The following is a 13281-nucleotide window of genomic DNA, read 5'->3' as shown; positions in this document are numbered from 1 at the left end:
AGAATTTAAGATGTCTGATGTCTGTCATAAGAATACCAAAAGCTTACAAGTTGCATAGACCGTTTAAATTTCCTTACTTCGTTTCTCCAAATCGATGTTATTGCGGTTTGTTAGAATTGACGAACAAAACATGTAACACGATAATGTGTAATATCATATAGAAGCGGTTTCCATCATTAATATTTGTGTGTCAAACAATCACACTGACCCTGAAACACATAATACACACTACAATAATAATAATCCGAATGGAGTATTATATCAGCGCATAATTAAGATTGATAAACGTTTATTAACCTTAAGCGGATTACGATTCGAATGCACAACACATAAGAGCCGTGTTAGTAGACGCAATACTATCAATTACATTTGTTCGCTAATGTAATTATTTCCTATACAGCCGGTTATTGTAATAATTGCGACATTGACCCCACGACCCACGGCTGACGTAGCCAAGTGTCACAGGCATCGATCACGGCTCCGATTGTTACTACAGTGCATCCGTTTATTTATTATTTAATAGTTAATTTATGCAATTATATAGTTATTTATTTTTGTACGTTTCAAAGGTGTTGAGGAAGTAAGACGTTTTCTTATTGTAATTATGTAAGATTGTAGGCAATAGGTGTACAGTTGCAATGCATTGACTCGGAAATTATTTTGTATCAAAGTGGATACAAAGTTGTATGTTGATTGATTGCGCTATAAGGAAAATCTATTGTTAACCAATTATTGTGTAGTATAGTGCATTTGAGAATGCAAATGAGATTGTTGAAGACAAATGACATAATTGATAAGTAAATTAAGAAACACTTCATATTAGTATAAGTCGTTGACAGACGATCGTGCATAATACACGTCCTTATACAACTATAAATATTTCTATCTACCCGCTAACGCAATGTCTAAGTGCGATATTTGTAAAAAAACGGTTACCAAATCAATTCCTGGTTGCGAGTGTAACAAGTGTGAAAGAATTGTTCATCTTAACACCCGATGCAGTGGTCTAACTAATAAGCAGATTGCCGCGCTTAAGGCTGCCCCTAGTTTAGAATGGACCTGCTTGGAATGTCAGCGCGAGTCACCCAGACGTAACTCATCTATTATTATTCCCGAAGACGACGATGAAGACGACACCCATGTACAGATAAACGCGAAAAAGTTGCTGAGTAACATAACGAGGGAAGTCGAAAAAGCAATAAAAAGTGAAATGCGCGAATTAAATGAAGCATTACAATTTCATAGCGCTAAATTAGATGAAGTCGTAGAAAGCATGGATACATTCAAACAAACTATTAAAACACTAGAGCGGAAGAACATCGAACTAACAAACCGAAATAATAATCTAGAAACTCGTGTCGGTGCATTAGAGCAACGCCTACAAGAAATTGAACAAGCAAAACTCTCAAAATACGTGGAAATCGCAAACATTCCGCATGAAGCTACAGAGGTTGTCAACAAGTTAGTAGAAAAGGTGGCACTAAAACTTAACCAGCCGGTCGAAAGTATCAGGAGTTCACGCCGACTACAAAGCAAAAACCAACCAGCTAATATAATGGTGGAATTAAGAAACGAAAAAGCACAAGAAGATTGGCTAACGGCTGCCAGATCCTACAATACTAAGGTATCAGATGTCTGCCCATCCCATCTAAATAACAACAACACCGTTTTTATTAGAGAAGCCATGACAAAAATGAATAAAAATTTGCTATGGGAAACTAAGCAAGAACTAAAAATCAATCTAAATTTCAAGTATGTATGGTTTAAGAAAGGATTCGTTAAAGCTCGTAAAGATGATAGTTCAAAAATTTATATTATTAGAAGCTCGGCGGACATACACGCTATAGCAAAAAGTAAATCCTAAACTTTGTTTTGTATTTAAATAGGTAGTTAACGCTTGCAACAGATCATAAAATTGTATAATATAATATGGATAGTTTACAAGATAATGTCTATGAAGTCTTCGATTGTATAAATATAAACGATTTTTTAAACAACATCCCCAATATGCCTATAAATCTATTGTGTATCCACATTAATATAAGATCCGTCATTAAAAACTTTGTTACATTACAACAGTGTATATCATCCGCACAAAAGCGCATTGATGTTATTATACTTACTGAGGTTAACATTACGGATAATATTAGTAGTTTATATCACTTAAACGGCTATCAAATGTATACGTCTCTAAGAAAATGTAAAAGGGGTGGGGGTATTATTGTATATGTAAGTAATAAACATACATGTTACGTACACAATGTAAACACAAATTATTTCGAAAACGTATTATTCACAATAACCACTCACACAAACTATAATACAAACATTTGTGCAATATATCGTCCCCCTAACACTAATAAACACTTATTTATCGATGAACTTAACAGACTAATAATGAATAAGTGCCCTATAAAAACTGATCTTCATATACTGGGTGATATTAACATAGATCTGCAATCAGACACTCCTATAAAACATAAATATAATAATACAATGCATGGTCTAGGCCTTTTGTGTGGGATCACAGCTTACACTAGAATCGAAACATATAATAATAAAATAAGTAAATCATGCATAGATCACATCTACACTCGATCACACGCAAAAGATCTATTCACAGCAGCGATCGGTACGACACTAGCGGATCACCGGGCCGTAATGCTCGCTTGCGTCGGGGATTGTACACAGGATGATACAAAATATAAAACTATGATAGATAATAAAAAATTAAATACATTACTAGAACAAATAGATTGGACATGTACGGACAATATGACATGTCCAATTAATATATATAACTATATACACGATCAATTTAAAAACAGCTATGAAAAATGTGAATTTACTATTAAAATTAAGACTAATAATAAAGAACGAAATAACAACGAGTGGATTAATAAGAAGGTTATACAAGCTTGTGAAACTAGAGACAAACTATTTATACAGTGGACTAAAAACACAAATAATTATATTATTAAACAAAAATATAATAAATATAGAAATTATGTAAATTCATTAATTAATAAAACAAAAAATAAATACACAAAATATAATATCATTTCAAACAAGAATAATTCAAAAAAGCTGTGGGAGATACTTAACAAACTCACTGGTAGAATAAAATCTTCTATTGATTCAATACTGCGTAATGCATTTATTAAGAAAGGAACAACAAGTAACGATATTGCAAATAATTTTGCCTCAACTTTTCACAACAGTGTCAAACAAATAATCCCGAAATGTGTAGAACCATTGCTTGATAAAACATGCTATGAACACTCGGCAAATGTAAGCATGCGATTTAAGAGAGCCGACGCCAATTCAGTGGCCAAAATAATTAGAGCATTAAATAGCAACAAAGCTCCTGGGTTGGATAGAATAAGAGCAATTGACGTCAAATTACTTTGTGAGAAAATAAAAAATACCTTGGCAAATTTAATAAACACCAGCATCATAAGTGGTAAATATCCGACAGAACTTAAAAAAGGCATTGTTCGTCCAATTCATAAAAATGGTAACAGAAACGATTATGACAAATATAGACCAATAACCATATTACCTACTATTGACAAAATAATAGAAAAGTATATTAGTAGCCAAATTTACAGTTTTTATGAACGCAACAACATATTAACAAAAAATCAATACGGATTTCAACCGCATAAAAATACAACACAGCTGCTTTCCACCTTTACAGATAGTCTTTATAAACACCTTGACAGTAAAAAGCATGTCCTAATCGTATTTATTGACTATAGTAAGGCGTTTGACACCTTAAGGCACAGCACACTGATAAAAAATCTAAATGATAGCGGTATTAGAGGAAGTCTCTTGACATGGTGTGAGAATTATCTCCAAGATAGATCATATCAAGTTCGAGTCCTCAATGCTGACAGCTACCCAGTACACGTTACGGAAGGCACGGCACAGGGCTCGGTCCTCGGACCGCTGCACTATCTAACATATGTAAACAGCCTCTCCAATGCACTAAAACAGTGCGAGATCTATCAGTTTGCTGATGATACGTGCCTAGTTTCAACTGGTAATAGTGTAGATGAGGCTCTAACAAAACTTCAAAGTGATTTTGATACTCTCATTAGGTGGTCCCACGACGCAGGATTAGTACTCAATGCTTGCAAAACAAAATTAATGTACGTTAGTTCAAGTCATAACCGCAGTGCAATTTCACCAAAATTAATAGCTCATAATCATAGTTGCCTACATTCCAAAAAATGCGACGCTATACATGTTTGCTCATGTGACGCTATAGGTCTCGTTAGCAATCACACATATCTTGGCTTAATCATTGACGATCGATTAAATTGGAAAGCTCACATAAACCACGTTTGTGATAAGCTAAGAGCCATATTAGCTAAATTCTCTCTTATCAAATACAAAGTGCCATACAAAACGCTACTGTTACTTTATAAAGCTCTGGTGGAGTCTATAATACTATACGGACTATCAAGCTATGGGAGAACATACAAAACACATCTCGACAGTATTTTTTCACTACAGCTACGTATCCTAAAAGTAATTGTGCCAAGTAATCTAAAAACAACTTACAATGACGACTATAGTAAATTATTCTCTTTTCTAAAAATATTACCTATTCACGAACAAGTTGAATTAGTGTTATTAAAAGAACACTTTTTTACAGATAATATCATCAAAATAAAACACTCTTATTATTCAGTTCGTAGGGCGGACCTCTCAGTTCTACAGTTACCAAGCTATAATAACCTTTATGGAAAGAGAACTTTGAACTACGTAATTCCTAACTTAATAAATAGACTACCTAAAACACTCAAAGATAAACTAACAAATAAAAATATTAAAATAAAACTAAAAAACTACTATGAAAAATTAATTATTGATAAATATTCATAATTACGAACATGTTTAAAAATTATGTATAATATAGACTAACGCCATAATGTGTGTGTGTATATGTGTATATATACATAAATACACACATACATTATCTACTGACGTATTATAATTGTGTAGAAAATTTCATTCAATTTATAAACTAATTAACTGTAAACGAAAATCAACACCCTGTGGGTGCGGAGTGCAGACCGCAGTTGCGATAAGACGTACTTAGATCATTCTTTTTTGTTTCTACCCACGAGTGTTGTTTTCTGCGATCATTGGATAAAGGATGTACTTGGATGTTGCGAAATATTTTTGTTGGTTCTGTAAATGAATGTATGTAATAATGTTGTATTATTGTTTGTCAATATTATCGTATCTTTATTTTGTATGTCGACGGCGCTGGCGCGCGGTAAATCTCTAAAGAGATTATGTTTGCGCCAGTTTAATTTAAGTTATAATGAATTGTATTATTGTATTGGATAAATAAAAATAAATAAAATAAAAAAAATATTAAATTACAGTAATTATTGACACAGTTTCAACTGTTATCATCAATTCTTTTTTATAAATATACAATACCGTGAACACTTTCGTTAATTACACAAAAACAAATATAAAATGCAGGTCTCAAGAGCAGTAGCTTCGACGACTTTTATACAAAGTAACACTGAGTAATGTCACACCTGCTTGTCTCTCTTTTTGCATAAAGACCGGATGTATGTATGTGGGTGGCATTTTGGTCATCACTTGATAATTGCTTCGCGAGGAATCATTTGAATTATAACCGTTTTGCTCAGACAATAATATATTAACGTATAACTGTCAGCGGACTTTTAATTGGAAACTCTTAACAACACTCGGTGTTAACGTATTATAATTGAATATGAAGATATTGCGATATGTATATACTATATATGTATATCTAATATCAGAGTCTTTAACTCTTCAAAACAACGCCACGACAAAGGCTGAAGTGCACTTTGCGGATAATAATAATACACAGAAATCATCGTGTGTTGGAGCCTCGCTGCACGGGTGATGTCATCACATCGCGATGAGGCGCTCCCCGCGCTAGATTCGTGCCGGCCGCGGCGGCGAGCGGCATACCTAGCCGCACTTCATGCCTAACAAACGTGCATTCTTCGTGCGCGTGCTGCCTACTGCCTATGGATGATATACGTAGAAGCAACTGTATCGATGATAGTCACTTGTTATTAAAGAGGAGAGAGGTCCCTGCGTTTGGACAGCTGCTGCGTATAGACAATGGAGCAGTTTGAATTCCGGCTACTGTTTGCGAAATACATAGAGATAAATAGACAATATTATAATTAGTCCAAGTTTAAAGTTATTGAAATTTATTTATTAGCGTTATAGAGCCAATCGTTTTTAGGGGCTATGGATATAGTTTTAGAGTAATGGTACAATTCGAAATTAGCTGTAGGTGAAGCATATTAGATTGCTATTTTTTATCCGTAGTCTGAGAATTATAGTCCATATAACTTGTTTACTAATGCTCAGTAAACAAGTTATATATGGAATATTTATTTAAAAACAACACCAATTAGCTAAATACCGGTCTAAGTTTAAAAATATGAGAATATATTATGTCTAAATAATAAACACACAAACATAAACTTCACAAAATACATGAAAATTGAAAAGAATGAACACGTACTTCCTTGAACTAAAGCTCACCTCTAGGTAAAGTTCAATAAAGGTAATGTGACCTATTTGTCATTTCGTTTTGATTGAATTACATATTGAAATTACTGAAGAATTGGCTATAGGCGTATAAGATGTTGTTTATAAACATACAAAATTAAAATATCATTTAGTGTTAACGCTGTTGCTGTGTTGATTAAAAGATACTTCTTCCTCTTGGCAAATTTCCAAGGGGGAATCCCGGTGTAGGTATACATTTATATTGTTAACGTGTTTGAATGATGCCTGAAAGTGATTTCATAACACAATTTATAATAGCGTGTTATTGAATTGTGTATTGTGAATTGCATAGATTAATGTATTACAACATATGCTAAGAAGTGTTACTTGAAGTCGATTCTAACAATTACCTCACGATGCAGTGTGTAAAGCATGTGGGTGAATGTCAATGCTAATTTGTTGTGTATTACTTGTATGCACCGCGTATTTGTTGTGAACTTGTTCAAACGCAGCCACCGAGTCCTTCTTGTGCGAAAGTGAGAGTTCTAAGTTTGCCGGGTGCACGTTCTGCGTCGCATCGATCTTCCAACCAATTTGCGTTGCTTACATAGTCTATACTTATGTGCCACAAAATAGTGCAATCGTACGTAATTTAACAGCATTACGTAAACTGTCTATGCCGCTTCGATAACAGATACGCCCACATTTATCTACCTAAGAGTTTAGGTAATCATCCGTCGTGTTTCGTCACATGAGGAATAGGTCAGGGACGTTGTAATTTTATCGCATCAGCTGTTTGTCCCTCGCACTACGATACGACCGACTTTGATAAGCCCGCTATTGTGCTCGGTGCATTTTTATATAAGCGCTATGTAGCGTAAGACTGGAGGCATTCACCGAGCGGGGGATGCCTTCAGATAATAAATAAAGAGTGCAACGATTGCGACCGCCGCCCGAGCTTGGGGATAAGGGGGTCTCAGGGAGGGGCCGACCATTTTAATGTCCCGACGCCAGACTTTATATTAAACATTCGACCTTGACAGTGGCCTACATTGACACCGGGACACGCACACACGCCCATTTCTCTCGTCACGAAAAGAAATGTTCATTCAGAGTTCGTCACTTGTCTGCGCTATAAATAATATTGTCACGTGTTCGGTAACGGTGTCGCTAGGCATCTCGATAATTTTTAATTTTTTTTTATCTCTATTATCGGTTACATCGAGTGAGGTCATTATCCTACATTTTATTGTTTATTATTATTATGCTCAAGCCGATAAAACATTATGAAATGTGTTGTTATGAATGTTAAAATTAGATTATTTAGAATCTTTATAACTGTGTATTGTACGACGTGTTCACAACCGTGATAATTGACAGAATAAAAATTGCCAAATAGGTTCATACTCCATATGGCTATTTGTACGCTTGTAAATTTCATAAAAATAAAGCTAGCCATGTAGGTCAGACTAAATTAAACAACAACGTGCTCGAAAACTTTCGCATTGCTTTTAAATATTAATGAAAAACAATTTAAAAATATCTGCTCTCATAGCCATACTAAATAATTTATTTACATAAATTTGTTATTCCTATGAAAATGAACAAAAACCAAACATAATTCAGTGCTTTAATCAAGGATAATTAATTAAAGTTTTCGCCAAGCGTGAAATTTATGAGACCGTCTGTATGATAGAGCGCCTATACAGTAAACGGTATACACCCCCCCATAAATGGGAACTGCTACAATAACAAGTTTAAATCAAATGTACAGTCACCCAAATTATTAAGGTTTTGTTATGCGTGACAGTCTTGCTTTCTGTAAATCAATGCTTTTACAGTCCGCTATCACCAGATACAATTACAAAATTATGATTAATTATCATATTTTTTTTCTTCAATCTGTATGCATCTGTTTTTGTACTTTTAATATTATCAAAAGATGAAATGCTATTATAATATAAAGAAACAATGGAAAAAACCCATTTCTTATTTTTATCTCTTAATAGGAACTTCGTTGCTATCCTGAGAATTCTCAAAACATTTTGATGATGGAAAATCCGAGTTATTAATAAAACATGTTTATTCCACGAACGGGGCGCACGCTATATATATAATTCTCATTTCGGTTCATTAAAGAAGCGCTCAATTAAGGTGATAATAATGTAAATACACGAGTGTGAGTAATGTTATGTGATTATTGAAATATGTATGTAATGTGGGTCAGTTACGAGAACGGAGGCAGGGTCGCGATGCCATTGACGCGTCTTGCGTGCTCTTACGTAACTTTATTGTTTCTCACCGACGAATACATAACGACTGCCGTGCCTCTGAATTTATCTTATTCAACTGTTATGTTAACTGAAGAAAGGGTTTATTTTAGAGCGTTGTCTCTATCAATTAATGTCTATCTAGTTTGGTTGACAACATGCTATCGATACGATGTAGAGCTCCTATACATTTATTAATTCTGCCTAGTTTCTGTACTGTTACATGATTTATATGTCAAAAACTAAACAATGCAATTAAAAGAGAAAGTAAATTTATAAAATTTTGTATCTGTGGATTAGTAGAAGATGCTAGGGAGTTGAAGGAAAACTAATATAAATGAATAAAACATACGATTCGATATATCGTATAAATGAGTTCGCGCTAGAGGTCCCAAGCAGGCGGTTTGCAGGTGCTCGGCGTCTCTACGAAACTGGTCGGGCATCCGGTCCGCGCCGCGGCGAGCGGCCGACAGATGGCGTCAGAGGCCCGCTTAACATTTCAAATGTAGCCTTCGGCCCGCTCACGGTCCACATTTAGTTTTAAAACTTTCCGTCTTATTCGCGCTTTATTCCTCAAGATGAATTATGAAACACACACACTCGACGCTCACTAACTCCATTCGTTGAACCGCCCCATATGATTAGATTATTTACGGATTACAGAAAACCCCAAAACGCTTTGAGACGGCATTCCCAGGACAAATCGTCTAATTACGACGTGCTCTTATGTAACTAATGGCAGCATAATTGGAGCGCAGGAATCCGATCGTAAACAAGATTGCTAACCTACTAAAACATATTTCTTTTATTTTGCACAACGATCCCATTGCCTCGCTCCTTGGTCGCTTAAACTGGTTTCTGTATCAAAAATTTACGATAAATCCTCGCCCGGCAGCGGCAATCCCTTAACACACTTTATTGCTTGTGCCTTATCGGAATTTTCACAAAGTTTATTAATGAGATTAAACTCATTTGCATTAAGAAGATTAGATGACAATTGATTTGTGTATTCGCTCAATATAGCTTTACCCATACCTAAGTTGCACGGCTGATTAAGTACATTTAAAACTTAAAGGTAAATCTATAAAGATAACAGATTTTTTAACAATGCCAAATGTGACCATAAGATATTACGATACCCATTAATAATATTATATCTTAAAAAATGGTTTTGCCCCGGCGCAGACCATTGGGCGTCTTTTGTTTAAATCTATGTGACTTACAAGGCGCCGCTGTGGCGCCACGTTCTGTCAGACTCCTACGTTTAACCCTCCCTGCTGTTGTTTCTTCTTATTTTGTTCTTCTCGAATTATTTATATATGCATACTTGTAAAAAGTGTTTATTAGGTATTCAGTCAAATACATATACCATTTTAGTGTTATATATGTTTAATTATTACACACAAGTGACCCGCATTCCCAGTAGGCTTATTATTGTTTGCGCCACAACAGTAATGAGATGCATAGCATAATACTGATACATATAACAATACGCGGCCAATCCGATCAATACTGTCCAATTAAATGCCAGCTAGCTTTCACACTTGCCCAAGCAATTTGAATAGCTTAATCAGTCAATCAGCTCTACGTATGTTTAGATTATTATCAGTTATCAGAGTCGACTTAAATTAAACAATCCAGAGTCAATGTTATCTTTGTTGGCAGGTACATAAATAGACTCGTTCTAAAATTACTCGCTATCATTCATATTTATATCAGACGTAATGTAGAGCAATACGTGAAGTATTGCTCTACAATTTATTATGCAAATTGGGTGTAATATTTCTCAAATTTTCGTCACGTGCTTTATGTTTAAATGTGAATATGAGTAATTATACTAGTCGTGGCCTTCGAATTCACCCGTATTACGTGATGAATTTACTTTCTCTATCACTAAAACGCTCTATCGAAATGAACAACTCTGTAGTTGGTGTTAATCAATTTAATGAATAGTTTTATTTGCACTGCACAGTACCGTGTTTGTGCAGATTGTAAAAAAGGCGCAATATATGATTAAAGCCATAGCAGAACTAAGCTGATTTGCAATGTTTGTTACAAAAGACGAGTGTGCGCGAACGCTATTATAACTAGCCGGTCGAGTTAGAGCGGCGGTTGGGTGCGTGCAGCGCTGGCGTAGCCCCCCGCTCTCATAGCTATACATAATATGGGTCGGGCTCCGAGCAACGTGCCGTCGCAATATCAGCGCGGTGAAATCGCTCGCTCGCCCGCCCGCTCCTCTGCACCGCGCGCCTCGTCTGCGCCAGTCGACAGTCGTTGTGCGCCAACTGAAACGCGCGCACCGCTACTGCAATCGAACGTATTCCACTATATTCACACGACTCTCTCGCCTTACCCACCTAACCGCCTTCGACTCTCACTACGGCTTGAATTACGGCCGCTTCGATTTTTAAATTCACGCCGCAGGGAAATCATCTACGGACTCTAGTGAGCGTCTATGTGTGTGTAGAGTGCATGTGCGCGACGTCCTAAACTGTGCTCCGATAACGTTCCGAGAAGGATCCAAGACGGCCGTCATCATAAGGCTGCCTGCAAATACAGTAAGTATCGTGGCCGCATGACTCTTCAATGTAAAATGGGACGATTCTTATCTACGGTCGGAGCGCAGCTGTGTGCGTGTGTGGGTACACGGGCGCTCTGTGCCTGTGTTGCATGACATCCGACCGCTCTGTGCCAGTGTGCGTGGGCTCAATACTCGTAGATTCTATTTTGCGGCGGTGTGACTAGATGTTTGTTTTTATTATCATATGACCGCTGACTGTTGGAAAGCTTACACTTCGCGAATACGATTAGGGTTTATGATAAACATTGCTCTTTAATATTTTAAATAATATTAATTATTTCTAATTAATGGTTATTAACTTTCTCTCAATATCTTCAAACGATTTATGTCTATTATAATATTGAGTTAAAAGGAAAGTTATAAAGTTACCAGAGTAAACACAAGTTCTCTTACTGTACTCTGAATCGGGATATTCATTTGCCGTCGGTAAAATTGTAGGCGTATTCCATCCATACGGTTTTACTGAATGTAGAGTTCATACATTTGTTATTTATATTAAACTAAAGATTTTGTACAGTTATTTATACATCTATAGTGTTAAATAAACGCTCATATTAACTCATTCTCCAAAATGGAATATATTAATGAATATAAAATATAAGTATAATGTAGAGCCAAAATAATAAAGAAAAAGCTGTTGAAAAATAAATGTATGTATGTCTTTATGGGGAAATCCAGTAAAATAATTTGGCCTTTATGCTGTCACAAAGACAAAACCTTTTGATAACATTCTCATTCAAATAACATAGTTACATTATGAACGATTTTCCTTTCAGGATAATTATATACACTCACCGGCACGGAATCTTGGCCACTGCAAATTTTTGCGTAAAATAACACTATTTCTTTTCTACTACAAAATTCAATAAAAATTTAATCAAAACTAGTTACTTTAATGTTTTTACTAACTTTTAGTAATAATTGGAAGTTAATAAGAAGTACTACCGAGTAGATATGAATTAAACAAGAATTTACGCTTTTCCTGTGAAATTTAAATGATTTCTTAAAAAATGCTAAAAAATTAGAAAGAACGTTTCCATAAAAAAATTGAACCTTTTAATAAAGGGTGTTTCCTTCTCTTGCCTTAAACACTGTTTGCATCCAGTCTAGCATACTCTAGAAGACATTTTCGGAGACCACTTGAGCTATAGTGTACCAAACGGCCCCAGCTGTATTTCTAAGCTCATCTAACATTAGTGCTGGGTTGGAATCGAACTTTATGTTTCTTTTAAGCATGTCCCAGATGTGTTCTATTGGATTAAGATCCGGGATACGAGCTGGCCACTCCAATTTTTCAATAATAACCTCTTGAAGGTACTCTTATACGTATCGTACGACACGCGGACGTGCGTTATAGTGTATAAGTAGCAAATTTTCTTCACTGATAAACCTGTAATAGGGCTGAAAATGTTCCTGGAGAATTTCCTCGATGTACCTGATCAAATTTAAGCCATTATCTACGATAAATAACTCCGTGCGAGCATCGGAACTTATACCTCCCCATACCATTATTGACCCTCCATGAAAAATCGCATTTTGAGTGTGGTGATGTGTGAAAACCTCTCTTCTCGTCTCCTCTATACTGACTGTTGGCTATCAGAAGCTCGTAAAGTGCCTTAGCAGCCATCTGTGAACACCTCACGAGCGCACTGGCTGTGGGTCCAGTTTTCATGTTCTCGTGCAAAACGAAGACGTGCTTCTCTGTGATGTCTGAGGAGTTCTGGACGGCGTGCTGGTCTGAAAACCTTCAAATTAACTTCTTTCATTAGTCTTCTCACCGATTGCTCACTCACATTTATTATCCTGGTGTTTTAGAGCCGGTGGCGTATCCTAAAAACTGTCAGAAAGCCATTTCTGAGTATCTCTCGATCAATAAACGGGTCTTCT

The 13281-nt window shown here is 35.8% G+C and overlaps 2 protein-coding genes across 5 annotated transcripts in view; both read left to right on the top strand.

The window, feature by feature from the left end:
* Nucleotides 1-13281, top strand: part of LOC123700956 (trithorax group protein osa) — a 94347-nt gene that overhangs the window by 44698 nt on the left and 36368 nt on the right. The gene's annotated exons all lie outside the window — the stretch shown is intronic.
* Nucleotides 834-2276, top strand: LOC123700957. Its single transcript, XM_045648344.1, has one exon. The coding sequence runs from the start codon at nucleotides 902-904 to the stop codon at nucleotides 1862-1864; it is 963 nt and encodes a 320-aa protein (XP_045504300.1). The 5' UTR covers nucleotides 834-901; the 3' UTR covers nucleotides 1865-2276.

The sequence above is a fragment of the Colias croceus genome, chromosome 20 (genome assembly GCF_905220415.1).
Source record: "Colias croceus chromosome 20, ilColCroc2.1".
In the NCBI taxonomy this organism is placed as follows: domain Eukaryota; kingdom Metazoa; phylum Arthropoda; class Insecta; order Lepidoptera; family Pieridae; genus Colias; species Colias croceus.
This window is presented reverse-complemented; position numbering and strand designations above follow the sequence as displayed.

Excerpts from the sequence above, each read along its gene's own strand:
- LOC123700957 (XM_045648344.1), top strand. The coding sequence starts at position 902 with ATGTCTAAGTGCGATATTTGTAAAAAAACGGTTACCAAATCAATTCCT.